The 15510-nt window shown below is 37.6% G+C and overlaps 1 protein-coding gene across 1 annotated transcript in view; it reads right to left on the bottom strand.

Annotated features, from left to right (window-relative positions):
• Window positions 1-15510, bottom strand: part of GYS2 (glycogen synthase 2) — a gene marked incomplete at both ends in the record, with an annotated part of 42721 nt that overhangs the window by 13684 nt on the left and 13527 nt on the right. The window contains 3 exons of the mRNA XM_080634299.1: window positions 822-942; window positions 1341-1458; window positions 5755-5899. Of these exons, the coding sequence (XP_080490425.1) occupies window positions 822-942; window positions 1341-1458; window positions 5755-5899 (384 nt within the window). The remainder of the gene's footprint in view (window positions 1-821; window positions 943-1340; window positions 1459-5754; window positions 5900-15510) is intronic.

The raw sequence follows: 15510 nt of genomic DNA, 5'->3' as shown, positions 1-15510 counted from the left end.
TAGCACTAACAATAGAGTATCAAGATTTTTATCCAGATTTTTCCATATCATTTAAATGACAGAATGCAGAAGACAGTCTGGGACAACAGCCAGCTGATCCTTGCTACATGACTGAAAACTGATCAGGCTTTTGTTCAATTGTTTTGCTGCTGTTTTTTCTTTATTGTGTCAGTCTTTGGGACACATCTGTCATTCAGTGACCTCATCTGTAGGTGGGAAGTGCTCTGGTCTTTGATCATGACAAGGCTCAGGACTTATCTTCATTAAAGTACTCCATAAAGGCATTTAAAAACATTGCACACATTTTTCATCTGAGGAAACAGAAACATGGAGGAGTGAGTGGCTTCCCCATGCTTATTCATCAGGCCACTGCCACACCTTGCATTTTAATGCAAGATTCCCATCCGATGCGATAATAATATTCAAAGATTTAAAAGATCGTGGCCAGGTCCTAATGAATTAAGCAATTTGCTTTAAAAGATATTTTTAAATTGCATCATTAAAGGGTTATTTTTATTTGCCTTCTAATATGTAAATCTTCAGGGTAAATTCTTAATCATATTTTCAGTATTTTTCTCTAAAAACAAGGGAGATAACCATGGATTAACTTCTTGAATTATGTAATCACTTATTTTTAAGCAGCCTGAAATCATTATATACTCTGATGATTCAGGGAGAGAGCTTCGTGAAAACTCTGAATATCCCATAATTAATTTCCTACGAACCAGGGTATGGCATGGAAATTCTTGCAGGTAACTTCCATTGTATGCTAAGTTTGAATATAAGCTCTGTGTTATCTACATTTGCAGAAACTTTCTTACCCTCAGCAAAAAGTTTAATCTTGATAAGGCTTCTAGAAACATATCAGCTCCTTTGTTGGAAAACTCGTATCTCCCAGCAATGAAGAAAAATAAGGTCTTCTCAAGACTGAAATCAAGGTGGCTGAAACCAAGGAAACAGACAGAAAAGCACGAAGTATTTCTCAAGATACAGTAAAGCAAAACACACAACAGCTTTCTATTCTGGAGAAACTTATTAGCCCAAGAAAATAATGAAAGTGAGGCTTTTCTGCTGTTCTTTAAAATTACTACTTTAATCTGATAAACTGTAGCTTGGGTAAATAAAAAAAAAAAAAAAAAAAAATCAAGACCTTCTGCCTGATCCCACAATCTGTTAAGCAGAGTTAGAACTGGGGTCTGAAATCCCTTTAGCTTCTGACTGATAAATCCCAGACAATAAGTTGGTAACATTTTTGAAGTACTTGTTAGTCTTCCTGCTTTGGTTCCTGCTTTAAATAGTGTTGGACAACCAGTGCTTAGTTTTGAAAAGTAAAAGCATACCCATAGAAATGACCTCGAACGAACTCTTGGATCCTAGCTTTGTAGATGGAATGCAAATTCTGAAATTCATGCATTGCTGAAAATTTCTTAATGTTCAAGCCATTTGGGGTGACAACATCTGGAAAAGCAGAGAAAACACAGAGGTAGACATCTTCAGAGTCTGAGAAATCTTTAAGGAAAGAACCAACATGTCTTTCAGCTGTTAGTATGTGAATGGTTATGTACTCTTATTACTCATGGATGGGGAGCAGCACTAACACAATGGTCTCCACCAGCTTACTCCACAAATCTTTGCATGTGGCACTCCACTGTCTACCACATTGAAGTGTTCAAGTACCACCCTGACTTGTACTCAAAATTAGCACAGATCATGCTGAACAGTGAGATATCCCCCATGCCCTTTTGTCCAATCAAGACTTAAGTAATGTCTCCATTTAGCCATATGTTTTTTGTGCAATATACCTCTTTATTCTTGATATCAATGTTGCCAGCTCAACCACTGCTCTTGAAAGCAGAAACTGTTCTGTACTATGCACTTGATCACTGCATGGCATGAGAGGTCTGTTCTGTCAAGACTTCTGAGGATTTACCAGAAAAGGGAGAATGTAAGAAATCTTTTTAAAAAGACCTCCCTTCAATAATCTGTTGGATTTCTCCTAAAATTAGACACTGAATAACTTACAAGTCCAGCCTTGACCAGGAAATCTTTACTTCTCAGACCCTTAGGATCTGGTTCTTAGTTACAAGAAAGGAGAGTCTTGGTGGGTGTCGTGGTTTAAGCCCAGGCTGTAAATTAGAACCACGCAGTTTCTACTCCCCACCCCACTCCCCAGAGGGATGGGGAGGAGAATCGAAAGAATGTAACTCCCACGGGTTGAGATAAGAACAGTCCAGTAACTAAGGTATAACACAAATCACTACTGCTGCCACCAATAATAATAATGATAAGAGAACTAACAAGGGAAGAGAATACGATACCGCCCGCCGGAAAAGAGAGCCCAACAGAAAAGAGGACGTGCCCTTCCGGGAAACTCCCAGTTACATCCCCTGGCATGACGTGCTGTGGTATGGAATACCTCTTTGGCTAGTTTGGGTCAGGTGCCCTGTCCCCGCTTCCTCCCGGCTTCTCCTCCTCCCTGGCAGAGCATGAGACTCACAAAGTCCTTGGTCGGGGTAAACATTCTGACCAGCAACTGAAAACATCGGCTTTATCAGTATTATCCCCAGGCCGAAAGTCAAAACCACAGCACTGCACCAGCTACTAAGAAGGAGAAAAACTGACTGCTGCTGCTGCTGCTGAACCCAGGACAGTGGGTCTGGCAAGAAAACTTGTGTCCTTATCTTCTGTTGCCTAGCCCTAGGAGCTGCTTTGAACAGAGACTTGCGTGGCTTCATATGAGTGGGTATGTGAAGAAAGCAGAAGCACCCTCCATTTCCCATTGTCTTTACCAACAACATATCTTCTTCCTCTGACCTGCTTCTTGTCCAGAACTGGCTCATGCAGGACATAGCCTTGGGACTGCAATAATTGCAAGCTCTTTCCAATAAAGTAAGAATCCGTGACTGTATTTCTGGCCAGTTTTCATCTACACTTTCACATTTATCAGGGAGTTTTGGATACTCTTACCCATCGTCATCAGCCTGCATATAACCTACCCCAATGTTCTTTGATTCAACTGTAGCTTCATTTACCCTTTCATGAGGATTAGGTCTCAGTTCATCTCTTATTTATGCCTTTGAGATACAGAACATATCTGTGGGATATCAGAGCCCAAAGCACCCACTTCACTATTTCTGCTCAACATATAATAATATTTTGAATACATGTAAGGCAATGTGTCCTTACCCTATGGAAGAAATAATGAAAGAGACCTTTGTTCCTATTTTAGTTTGGGTTTTTTGTTGTTTAATGAATTAATGACATTTTTGTTTTAAAATTTTCCCAAGTAGGTCAGATCAGGATGATTTGACTTCAGTATTTATAGTAAAGAAACTGGCATTGATTAAAGTAATCAGAGCACAGTATGATATTTTCTTTTGATAAGTTACTAAGATTCAGGGTTGACTCATACTTTTTAATCAAATATATACAGAACAAAGTCCAGATCTAGATCTTAAAAGATACCCAAGAGTCTTGGAATTCTGATTCAAAGTCTTCTTTACTGCTAATGAGAACTATGTTTCATAACTGAATGAAAATATTAGAAACCCCATAATATCAGTATCCAAATCACAGGAGTGTACCTTATGATCACTGACAGAATCTTGCATGATAGGTCAAAGAAAACGTGTTTAATATTAGATACTCAGGCTTTTGACAAATACATTTTGATGAATTATTGATCAAATAATAACAGCATAATGCAAGCAATCATTCTGTTAGGTTTAAACTGGCAAATCGGCCTTTGCCCAGGTGCAAAAAAAAAAAAAGCTCCCTGTGCAATCATGCCTACTGAATTATAAAGGGGCTTTTCCAAGTGTTGAGATCTATAATTTGTGTCCAAGTTTAATATTAATGAGAAGTAGCAGAGACTGCTTTACATATCACATTTCCTCAGTTATTTTTAGTTAACAACTTCGTTACAAAGTTTACATCTGAATAAATCCAAATGCAAATAAAAGTTAATTGTGCCAATTCTGCATCCCCCTTTTAAAGTTTATTTTTAAAATGGATTGAGAAGCGTACACATTCTTCCAGTCTTCACATTTCTTTGCAGAATACAAGTTTAACGATCTGCAGACAGATTGCTGAGCTTTCTGAGCAGCCAATGTCTATGTTGATTTCACAACTTCAGAGAGAATAAATAGCATGAGAATAGACTCATAAACAATTTATCCTGTGGTCTATGATTCAAAGAAACTATTAAAGAATTTATGCCCACCAAAACATATTTTCTACTTAAAATTTCCTCCTAGGATTTGAGGTAACAATTCCTGTTGTATTTCTTTCCAGCTCTGTCAATATGAAGCATGACATGTGTCAACAATTTTTTTAACCCAAACATCATATATATTTAATTGGCTTCTTCAAAGTTGAAAGCATATTAAAAGAAAACCTCAAGCCTGTGAATCTCTGTGCATGGAATTTTCTTTACCTTCAACTGACATTCTACCTGTGAGCAGTCTGCAGATTTTCTCTCTCAAACTGGATTCAGACTCATTTCAGCTTCCTTAAATCCCAAAATATAAAATATGATTTCCAAGAGTAGCTGTTCTGGGGAGAAGCCTCATGCCAATAAAATATAGCTTCAGAAGTCTGGTTTTCAAAGATCAAGTGCTTTGCAACCAAGACCTTTCAGAAATATCCCAGATTAGATGACTGAACACTTACATTACTTTTGTCATGTTTAAAAATAAAGGAAAAAAATCTTCTAAGTTCATCATCTTATTGACAGCCAGGAATGAGACAAAGGATCTAACGGACAGCACTTTTATCCTTATGCATGAACTACACTGTGGCTTGAAGCATTGAAGTTAAAAAGGATAACAGTCCCAAACTATGATTACCACTGCAATTTCCATTAAAAAAAAAAAATCTACAAAGAACAAGCAAATAAAATAAACCCCAAAGTCATTTGAGCATTGTTATACTTAAAATAACCAACTAAGGTGTGAACACACCTGCTAAATAGAATCAAAATTGTTGTGCAGTTTTTTATCCATGATGCTTACCCTTGGAAGGAGTACTGTGGCTTATCCTTATAAAACACTGTGCTGATTTAAAAAGAACTTTAGTGACACATCAAACTGGGATCATGACCTTATTTAAACTTCACGCGTGGAACACAACCAGTTTTATTGGTAAGTCCCATATTTTATGACAGTAATAGAAAAGGAAGAGTCAGACAAACCATTGGGCACATCTCTGCTGTTTTTTCAAACTGTAGTGGTTGGTCTAGTAGGAAATATTATATCTGTTTATGAAACTTCTCACAGTTAGGTCCTAGGATCACAATGACCATGACTACACTGCTACTCCTAGCTGTGAGAGAGACAAGGAAATGAACTGTATTGATTTACAGTTTGTTTTTTGCCTTCTGATCTCTACCATATTAGGGAAAGTGAAACAGATTTAGCACTGGAAAACAGAACTCATATAACATTGTTTTGCACATTAAAATTTTTGCTACATTTCTAAAAGATTATATCACTCATTGCTAGCAGAGCGACAAATCTCACACTGTAAAAGCTGGTGAAATGTATTACAAAGGTTCCAACTTCTGCTTTCACCAGTTGACCTGAATATAACAACATAACTGGAAACCTTGCTATAAGCAAATCTCCTGAAGCTGAGATGTCTTTGCAAAGAAAGCCTGACATCCATGGAGTTAAACTAATGCTCTCCTGAAATGGTACTGAAAGCAGTTATTAAATAGTGCTGAACTTGATTTGAAGAAAACAACTGAAGTCTTACCAGGATTTCTTTTAAGCATATGTTCTGCTTCTACAGCTGTTATCTGTGAGACTGTGGTGAACACATGGGCACAATGTACAGATGCCCGTTCCATACAGTACCGATGATAAATCTGTCTCTCTCCTGCTTCCTTGTCAATGTCAAACTGTTAAATAATAAAACAAACAAAAGTAAGACATGTGTGATATGTTCATCAGACTTGTTACCATGATTTCAAAGAGTTTGAAGGAGCAAGAGAGGTCACAATTCCTGCACGACCATGAAAAAATGGCAGTTTAGCAATGGAAGGAGACCCAGATTAATGATCTCACTGATCCTGTGAAAGGTAAGTATCTGTGCTATCTGACCTGGTGGCTGGCAATATGTCTTGCTGCATCTTGCCTGAGCTTGTTGGAAAACTTGGGAGAGTGGCGAAGTTGCTGGTATCTGAAGGTATAGGGGAGAGTAAAAACAAGGAATGGGGATGAGGAGAGAATGTGGTGACTGTGTAAAACAGTGGGGATCATGGGTAGGCCAGAGAGAAATGGAGTTGTGGTAGAGAGGTAGGATGTAAGGACTCAGTCACAAATCCTGAGGGAACAAAGAAAATAGGAAATGAGATATTTTCAGATGTTCAGAGATGTTCTTCCTCCAGCTTTATCACTGTTATTTACTGCTCTTTTTACTTCAATTTGAACTCCATTAATTTCTAGAGGCAGAGATAAGTTAAACTGCTAGATAAGGCAACCCCAAATACCAAAATATTTATGAATTACCTTTAAACCTTGCAGTTATCCTTTTTTTTTTTTTACTGAGCTTATGTTATCCTGATGGGAAGAAAATGCACAGTATCTACTGAGCACATGCTTAAAGGTTCAAATGTTCACTAATGATGTCCACTGCAAAACTGCTACAATATCTAAAAAAAGAGTAATTGTGCAATTACACAAAAAAGTGCAATTGTCTAAAGAAGAGTAATGCTAATAGAGTGTCAATGGTTACAATTAAATTACAATCTTCTTTGTCTTACATGATGTTTCACTTCTGGGAACAGAAATGTTGACCTCCTAAGGTCAACAGCAGGGGCACCAAATAGACTGTGTGAGTTACATGGCTAGTGACAATGACTCTTAATGAGGTCTGTCATTATCACTGCCTAATGCTAGATGCAGTCTGATTTTGATTGCATTTGACTCTGTAACTTCTTTGACCATAACAGATTTAACCATTATTGGAATATGAGGAATACATACTTACCTACTTAGACTTTCTTTTTTTTGTCGTAAAAACTTTGCTTGTTGTGTCAAAAGTTACTTGATGTTTGAATGATGATTCCCTTAAGGGCTATTACTATGTATCTTGTATAGGCTGGGCAGACAGCACCTTCTATAGTTAGGACTATCTGACCTTTGCCACAGCATGTTGCTTTAAGTACTTTAGAACTTAGCCACAAATAAAGCTATTTCGATCATAACTTTTTACATGCTCAAGGTTGGCACAGAACATATTTTAAGAAATTTGAGCAAATGTGAGCCATTTCGGGGAACAAGATTTAAGGAAATAATTTTTTATTTATACTTAGGTAGGTATGTGTGTATATATATATATATTTTATTTTTTTTTTTTACAACTGTTTTGCTAAGAAACTGAAGTGCTTTATCGACCAAGCACTCTTGATTTTGCAGTGGTGCTACACTGCTGGTGGGCAAGTGGTTTCCACTATATAAACTGAAAATGCCACCCTAACGTGATGAGAAAAGAAGTCTTGAAAAATCTTAGATGAAAAGTTCAAAAAGACAGAAGCTTTCTTTTGATATTGATGATCCTATATGACAAAAGTTTCTAAGCTTGCCAAAGAGATTTTTAGGAAGAATCTTTAGGTAGGAAATATGCTTTACCACATAACGTTATTCATTATGATACAATCTTTCAGTTATATCATTATATATTGTATTTTCCACATTTCCCATGAGAATTTTGAGACACAATCATGTCATAAAAGAAGATCTTTTCCCTAGAACATACCTCATTTGTCACAGAAATTGAATGGTAGAAAAAGCACAGGGCAGGAGGGTAGGGGAGAAGAAAAATAAAGGTGAACTATTTTGACTCTTTAGAGTGTCACAGTCTGACCTGTTAAAGTGTTGAGTGTTCACATCTAGATCTGAAATCCACTGTACGTATGCTCTGAAGTTATAAAGTATTTGGTATTGCTAACTCTAATAGAAGCTTCACTAAAAAAATCTGCATGATGTAGCTACCTGTCTTCATATGAGTGTGGCAAATTAATTCACTGACATTTCTGGAGCATAAGATGCCACTGATTAATGCTGCAAAACAGCTCTTAAGAAAATCACATGTATGTTTTTCAGAACCGAACTCTTACTTACATGCTGGAAGCAAGGTAGAAAGCTGCTTATTGAAGAATAACAAAACCAAAAATCATTATGAATGTTCAGCCATTCTGTGTGCAAAAAGATACAGAATGGGACCGTTCTTTGGCAAACACACAAACGGGATGGGGTACCACTGCACACACAGAACTATACAAGTTTTTTTAAATACTTCTGACTTTGTATTAAAAATAATTTTAAAATAGCCAAACTTTTAAAGGTTTTTTGTTCTCTTTTCCCTTTCTCACAAAGAACGGATTCTTTACAAAATGAAATTAAAACCTACATTTGGGACTTGTTTACTAACCATAGATAAACCCTCTCCAACACTACTGGGAGAAAGATTCATAAAAGGATCATTCAAAGCACTATGGCTTATTTCCTGCTAGCTTATATTACTTTGATTGCACGAAAGCACTTTACACATTTAACACATACACATCTTGATGTTTGTTTCTTCATTGCTATTCATTTTTTCATCTTCTGGAAATGGGAAAGATTGTATTTTGCACACGTTTACATGACTTTTGGCATGCTTTGTCAAAGGTACATAATTCCATGTCTATTAACAGCGATTAGATGAGGAAAGTGTTCTCACATTTCATTTGCTCTTCTTTTCCTACAGTTTCCTCCAGTAAAGTAAGATCTTGGCCTCTGACCTCACTTACAGCGTGGAGTAAGAAACCACACCATGCAGTTCTGAGCAGGCTAGATGAATGACTTTAGAAAATAAGCCTTGGGCAAGTTGAAGGGCAGGTTAAATGGAACTTAATTGATGAGACAGTGCAGGAGACAAATTTAGTCCACACAGCAAAGACAGCTGAGCTGGCTGTGACAGTATTAGCTCCAGAATTAGAGGCATCATGGGGCATGGCACTGTATTGAGCAAATAGGCCAAAATGAAGCAGAACACCAGTGCAGGTAGTCTGCTCTTCACCCCCAAACTAATGTTTCTGCTCAGCAGCTGGGTCTGCTGCCTGGATGCTCATCCACCTTAGTTAAGGCACCTGTGAACATGTTCCATAGTGTTCACATTCAGCAAAGTGTCCGTGAAGTGTGTCATGCTTCCTTTTGTTTGTTTGCTGTTATCAGCAAATGGGAACACTAGCAAATATGCAAATAAAAGCTGCATCAAGAGAAAAAACAGGCCTAAGTCAGATTAACTGTTTATAGAATCATTTAGATTGGAGAAGACCCTTAAGATCATCAAGTGCAACTACTACTCAGTGACTTTTAAAGACTAATGACTTCAATATTTACTTTCCTGTAAATGTTCCACTGCTGCTCCCAGTGAGGATCCCCTCCTACTCTGACTGTTAGAAACCAAGCAGGTTATTAGAATTTACAGGAAAGCAAGGATTAGAGGGGAAAATGCCTCCCTTATAAGGCCATTCTAATCTCAAGACAAACCAGGAAGATATTCCGCAGGCATAAGTCTTTAGAGTAAAATTTGCATTTGCTGCAATGCGATTCTGAGGAAAAAATTCAGCTCATTTCTGTCCTTTCTATTGATCCATGTGATGGGCATAACAGTTTATTCATGTCTTAAAATTTAGCATGTTAGAGGGCACAACAGGTAATCACTGGACCATCCAGCATGACATTCTAAGACAACTAAGGCCTTTGAATACAGAAAGAAGAGAATATCTAACAGTTATGGAATACTGGTGTTATGTCTCTCTTGCAAACAGATTAACTTCACTGAAGTAATAAATCCAAATCAGACATTCCTACTTCAAAATGATACAGACAAATTGCAAAGGATTTAAAAAAGCACAAAGAAGAATGATTTGAGAGTGGAAAAGAAGGAAAGACTATATTAGCTATGTAATGTAATGTATGTTTACTTTTCTGAAAACAGGAAATTATTTGTCGTGGTCTGCACACAATCTCTAGGTACTGATACTAGACTATGATTTCATAAAGAAAAAGAAAGAAAAGCATAATGAATGGAAATTAAACCAAATTCAAACTGGAATTAAAATACATAGTTCTGACAATTAAATATTCGTGACACCTTTGCATAAATTATATATATTCCCCTGACCACTTGAACCTTACAAAAACATTATCTACTCAAAGTAAGCAGTTTGCAGCTCAAATAAAAGGTATAGATTTGATGCATGAATGTTTAGCTGAGGACTATGGGTAGAGAATGATCTCTTCTCGTCTTTAAAATCAGTGGCATGCTCAAGTTCACAAAGTGATTTTGCAGTCAGAAACAGTCAGAAATAGGCCTGAAGTTCAAATTCCTATCAACCAAAAGGTAGAATGGAGATATCTTCACTTCTGGCATAATCTCACTGGCTACCATTGTCTGAATTATGTAAGAATTACTCTTTTTAAAATCCAGCTTGCATCAAATTTAACTCCCACTTATTGTTATCTTGTGAAATAGAACTTTCCTTCTGGTAGCTCTGCCATGCCAAAAAAGAATGAAATTTACACTTCCTGGCTTAAGTCAGATTTCCATTAGCTGCTGCACTAACAAAGCGGATCAGCTTTGCATAACAGTGAGCTCAGTGACAGCCGTGACAGTACTGCACTAAGTGGAATGAGAGCTTGTGTTCCTATATTGCCAGCATAAAAGCTTTTGACTATTTATTTTCATTGGGAATTTTATTACTTTTTCTATTAGACTTCTTGGATAGAACTCATCATTCTGCAAACTGTATTCAGCTAGACTTGTACAACTCGAGTGTAAAATGCTGCTAGGTCTAAATAAAAGAGTTACACATTGGCAGGGCAAACTTATATAAGTAAAAACACAATGAAGAATGAGAATAGGGTTTTTTTTTTTATTCTTCTTGTCATTTTTTCCATTATAAATCAAGGTGATGTTTTACTAAGAAGCAGCAGAGGCTGAATCCTACAAACTTCTCTATTATGCCAGGCCAGTAATCCACAAAACCATTACAGATGGTCACCTCTCAAATGATATATCAAGTTAAATTATTTGCCAAAAAGGCTGTTCTTAACATAGCTGTCTATTCACCTATGAACTAGCCTGAATCATCAGTGTCTCTCAGTCAGTTTAGGAAAGGTGTTGGACTGGTTTATCTATTAACGAAGAAAAACACCAACCCCTCCCCCCCCCAAAAAAAAAGAACCAAACAAAAAGAAAAAAAACAACAACCAAAACAAAAACCCAAAAAAGCCCCAAAGCCTCACCAACCCTAACAAAAAATCCTCAACCAATAACCAACTAAATAATAATAATAATAACACCCCACAAAAATCCCCAGCCCCTTTAAACAACAAGGAAAGCAATGAAAGAGTAATATTCTTTATCTTCAGCTGAGAAGTCAGCTCTTCCTGAAGAGGAAAAGGCTCCACAGGCTCAGAACTTTTTCCACAGAACTTCTTACCTTCTGGATTAGCTATTTTGGTTCAGTTTACCTTGGCCACAAACATAACTTTACCCTCACCAGTTTAGAAGCTACACTGGACATGGGGAGGATGAGAAAAAATAAACTGCCAGTTGGACTATGCACAAAACTTCTTAAACTTCTGTTGGGAAATAAACTCATACCATAACCTACTTGTTACTGAAATCAGAAAACATTGACTTCGGAAGAGCCAATAACCTGTAGGTAGAGTTAGCAGGCCCTGACTCAGCTGTTTACCCATGGTTCTTCAGATGTTTAAAAGCAGATAAAAGTATCAAACTCTACCAGACACCATGCAAGTCGCCTTCTGTTTTGTTCCTTTTCTTTTCTTTCTCTCTCCCTTCCTTCCTCCAGTGATTTAAATCAGTGAATTAAATGTGTATCTAGGAACAAAAATGTACACTGAATTGCTGTTCAATTGCTGGTTATTGCATCAGTGTTCCTCTTATCTCAGACCATCTGTTATTTGTTAAATGCTGCTGAGGACACAACAGTATTCACCACGCACTGCTGCACACTAAGGGTTTCCGCTGGAGCAGAAGCAGCTAAATTTCTCCCAGTCCAATTAATTAATTATTGAATTAATTAATGAATTAAGGCTATAAGAACTGAATAATCTTTTACAGTAATTTTGTATAAGAACCAGGATCTTGTCTCCAACTAAGGCTAAGAGCAAATGGCTCAGAAAGAGGTCAAGAGTCAGACAACATTACAGTCTTACATCCATAGTGGATTCTCTTATCTTCCAGCAATTTACAGCTCTAATCTACTAGATTGACTAGTTTTTCAGTCCCCCTGGAAGCATCTTCTTACAGCTTACAGGCTGGCATGTGCCCTCAGCTCATGAAACCAAGGGGTTTGGTAGCTTTCATTTCAGGCCTCTATATGATTTAGGCAGACTGTAAAGAATCATGCATCGCAGTGTGGCAACCCTTCATGAAGTCATTCTTACCTTTTCCCCAAAAGCCTAGTAAGGCTGAAGGTCAAGTTTTCACAGGTCCAGGTTTGCGAGGCCTATCAGAAGACCACATAGAGCCCTTCTAGTTTTATCACCTGACAGGGGCTGGTGACTTCAGTTCTTTGTTCACTGGAGTGTTAGAGAAAACATCAGCCCACACTGCATTACACAGGCCTCTGCATGACCACTGATATTGACGTTCGCTCCAAGTAGGCTGGGACTTGGAACAAAGTCTTCTCTGCTCTAAAGCTACTGACCTCTGCTCTAAAGCTACTGGCTTACTTCAGAGAACACATTTGTACCTTCCATACTTGTGCCAATGGGCACCTATTGAGCTTTGCTAGGAAGGTGAATTAAAGTGGGATTTTCCACTGTGGAATCCAGAGGAAGAAAGAACATCTCAGTAATCCTTTATATTTTTAAAAGGGATCTTTCAACTCATCTAGTATCTTCTGGTCCTGTACAGGGGTAGTTTAACGCTGACATGGAATAGTGTTGCACTGTGTGGGCACATGCAGATGCATGCCTCTGTGTGTGCAAAGCAGGGAGGGCTACTGACAGTTGAGGACAAACTGGGAGTGTGTTAGAGTCAGGGCTAATAGGAAATACTATGGTGAGGAACAACACACTGGTCACGCACACCCAGGGCACGGCCGAAGGAGAGAGAAAGTCTGTGAAGATGCCAGGTAAATATCTTTCATCAGTCATCAATCATGCCATGGTTTTGCCTGTGGATCCCCCTGCTGAATCCTTCAACATTACAGAAAACCACTTGGCCTCAGAAGGCTGAGTACAGCTCTCTCTAGAAGGCATTCTAAGCCAGCTTTTTGGGGACTGTAGTGGGGACTAGAAAATGGAACATGAGGTTTCCTCTTTTCTCTGTAGGCGCTTAACATGCCTGATTGTCTCTCAGCACATACCTTTGTGTGCAACCATTTTTTCTGTGATATCTGACATAGCACATACTACAGTTGCATCCTTCCCATCTATCTCAGCTGCTGTGCTTAAAGCTGGTGAAAATCCTGTTCTAACCATGAAACGCTGATCAAAAGTGAGAACTTAAAGTCAATCATTATTTTGCTTTAAAGGAAGATACTTATGCAATAACACTGAAACAGGAAAAACAGCTATTAATACTTTGGGGTGGGAGGGGATGACACACTCTAAATATGTATAGTCTCATCCAAAGATTTAACGTTAGTAAGCCCTGGAGAGCCTTTTTCACTGGGAAAATTGTGTGTTTGACCTTACTAGTTTACTACTAGAAGACAGCAACAAGACTAGTTTCTGAATACATAGCTATATGCACCATTTAATTACTGTACTCTAGATCAACCTCTCTTGTTTCTTAGCTGACTTTTGGGCCAGATTGACATTTTAATAGCCAAAGGAGTTCTCACTAAGATATCTGATCTCCTACTAGAAGTTAGCTTTGTCAGGAAGAGCTTTAGCACCCTACAAGCATTTCATAGTATAACAGCTTGGCATCATTTCATCTATTAGTACCTTCAAATGCCAATAACTCCACAGAGGGTATAAAGCTTTATGGCCTAAAAATCAACAAATTTCCTCTCTTAAATATTATTTACAGCAGTTTATAGTAATATTTTCAACTGATATGTATGTTTCATTCCGTATACATACGTATGTTTCATTCCTTTTATTCTTAGAATACAGAAAAATCTGAATAGAAATTTCTGTATTTATGATGCAGCTGATAGTTGCCAATGGAATTTGTGAAGCTTTGCAGAAAGATGGACAGTACTTTATCGTGTGAAATTTGCCATGTCATGTCAACAGTAAGAGTGATATGGATACTGTGGGTATATTAGAAATACATTAAAATAGGTAAGTCTGCTCAGATGTAAGGTAATTACATATTCTTTTGAGGACACAAAGAAAGGGTGAGGCACTCAAGGTTATCATGAAGGGAAAAATAAGTTACTTTTGAGAAAAGCAGACTGTTTGGCCAGACTACTTGTAGCTCTCCAAATTAACAAGAATAAAAAGCAAAGAAAAATTTTCTTTAGGATTTACTTTACAAAAGAAAGGCAAGGCTCTGGCAGTCTTTTTAGCATCAAGCTGTAAAACAATCAGCATTCTCTTTTTATTAACTCTTATTTCTCATTTTAAATGCCCTTTTTTTAATTGTTATTTTTTCCTATGGCTTCCTTACAAAAATTATATAAGACTGAATCAAGGGTGAATTAACAAAGTTACTGCTGAAAAGTCCTCATTTTCTTAAGCGTTAAACCTGAAACAACATGGTTTTAGTTCTTTTAATCTAACTCCGCCCAGAGAAAAATAATTTAATGTGACTTTAAAGTTAGATTTTGCACATCTACACGTAAGGGGAATATGAAGAAGTAGGAACGTCTAGACTCCTAGACAGCATGACCAAGTTATTCATGCTGCCTCATTAATGCATCTAACAAACGTATAATTTAGGAGACTGGTTTTCCTAGGTGATAGATGGAGACAGATCTTTCACATGGTAATCTGAGGATGTTTGCCTTATGCTAATTGTGAAGAGGCCAGTGTAACTCCACTGATGATACAAACCTAGTAGGAGTAACCACCTATATTAGTTACCTCATTTTAGGCAGAGACAATTCCCCCTACACACTACCATGACACAACGTTTATGCGCAGCAATAAATGAGTGGAGACTGCCTTTTACTCTTAGTGTGTTCAGCAGATTCAGTAGTTGCCTTTGGTAGAAAAGGAAATAGAAAAAAATAAGAGGGAGAAGGTGTTTCCTTGAAGTACAAGGGAATGACAATCTATTTTGTGCTTCTGAATAAGGCCAGTAGCATGCTACTACTTCGACCTTGTCTTTGGAAGATACTGCTCCAGAGTGTGTCAAGCTTCAAACATCCAATTGAAAATTGCCAACTGAGTAATTTTCTTTACTGCTTTTAGCCAAGGAAATGCAGGGACAGTGAATAAGGCAGTTGTTTTAGCCTTTTAACCACCTCTACCCTCAGTAAGTGCTGGAATGCAAAATAATCTTGAATGCAGTTTGTCTGTAACCATA

Source organism: Psittacula echo, assembly GCF_963264785.1.
Source record: "Psittacula echo genome assembly, chromosome: 1".
Taxonomy (NCBI): Eukaryota; Metazoa; Chordata; class Aves; order Psittaciformes; family Psittacidae; genus Psittacula; species Psittacula echo.
This window is presented reverse-complemented; position numbering and strand designations above follow the sequence as displayed.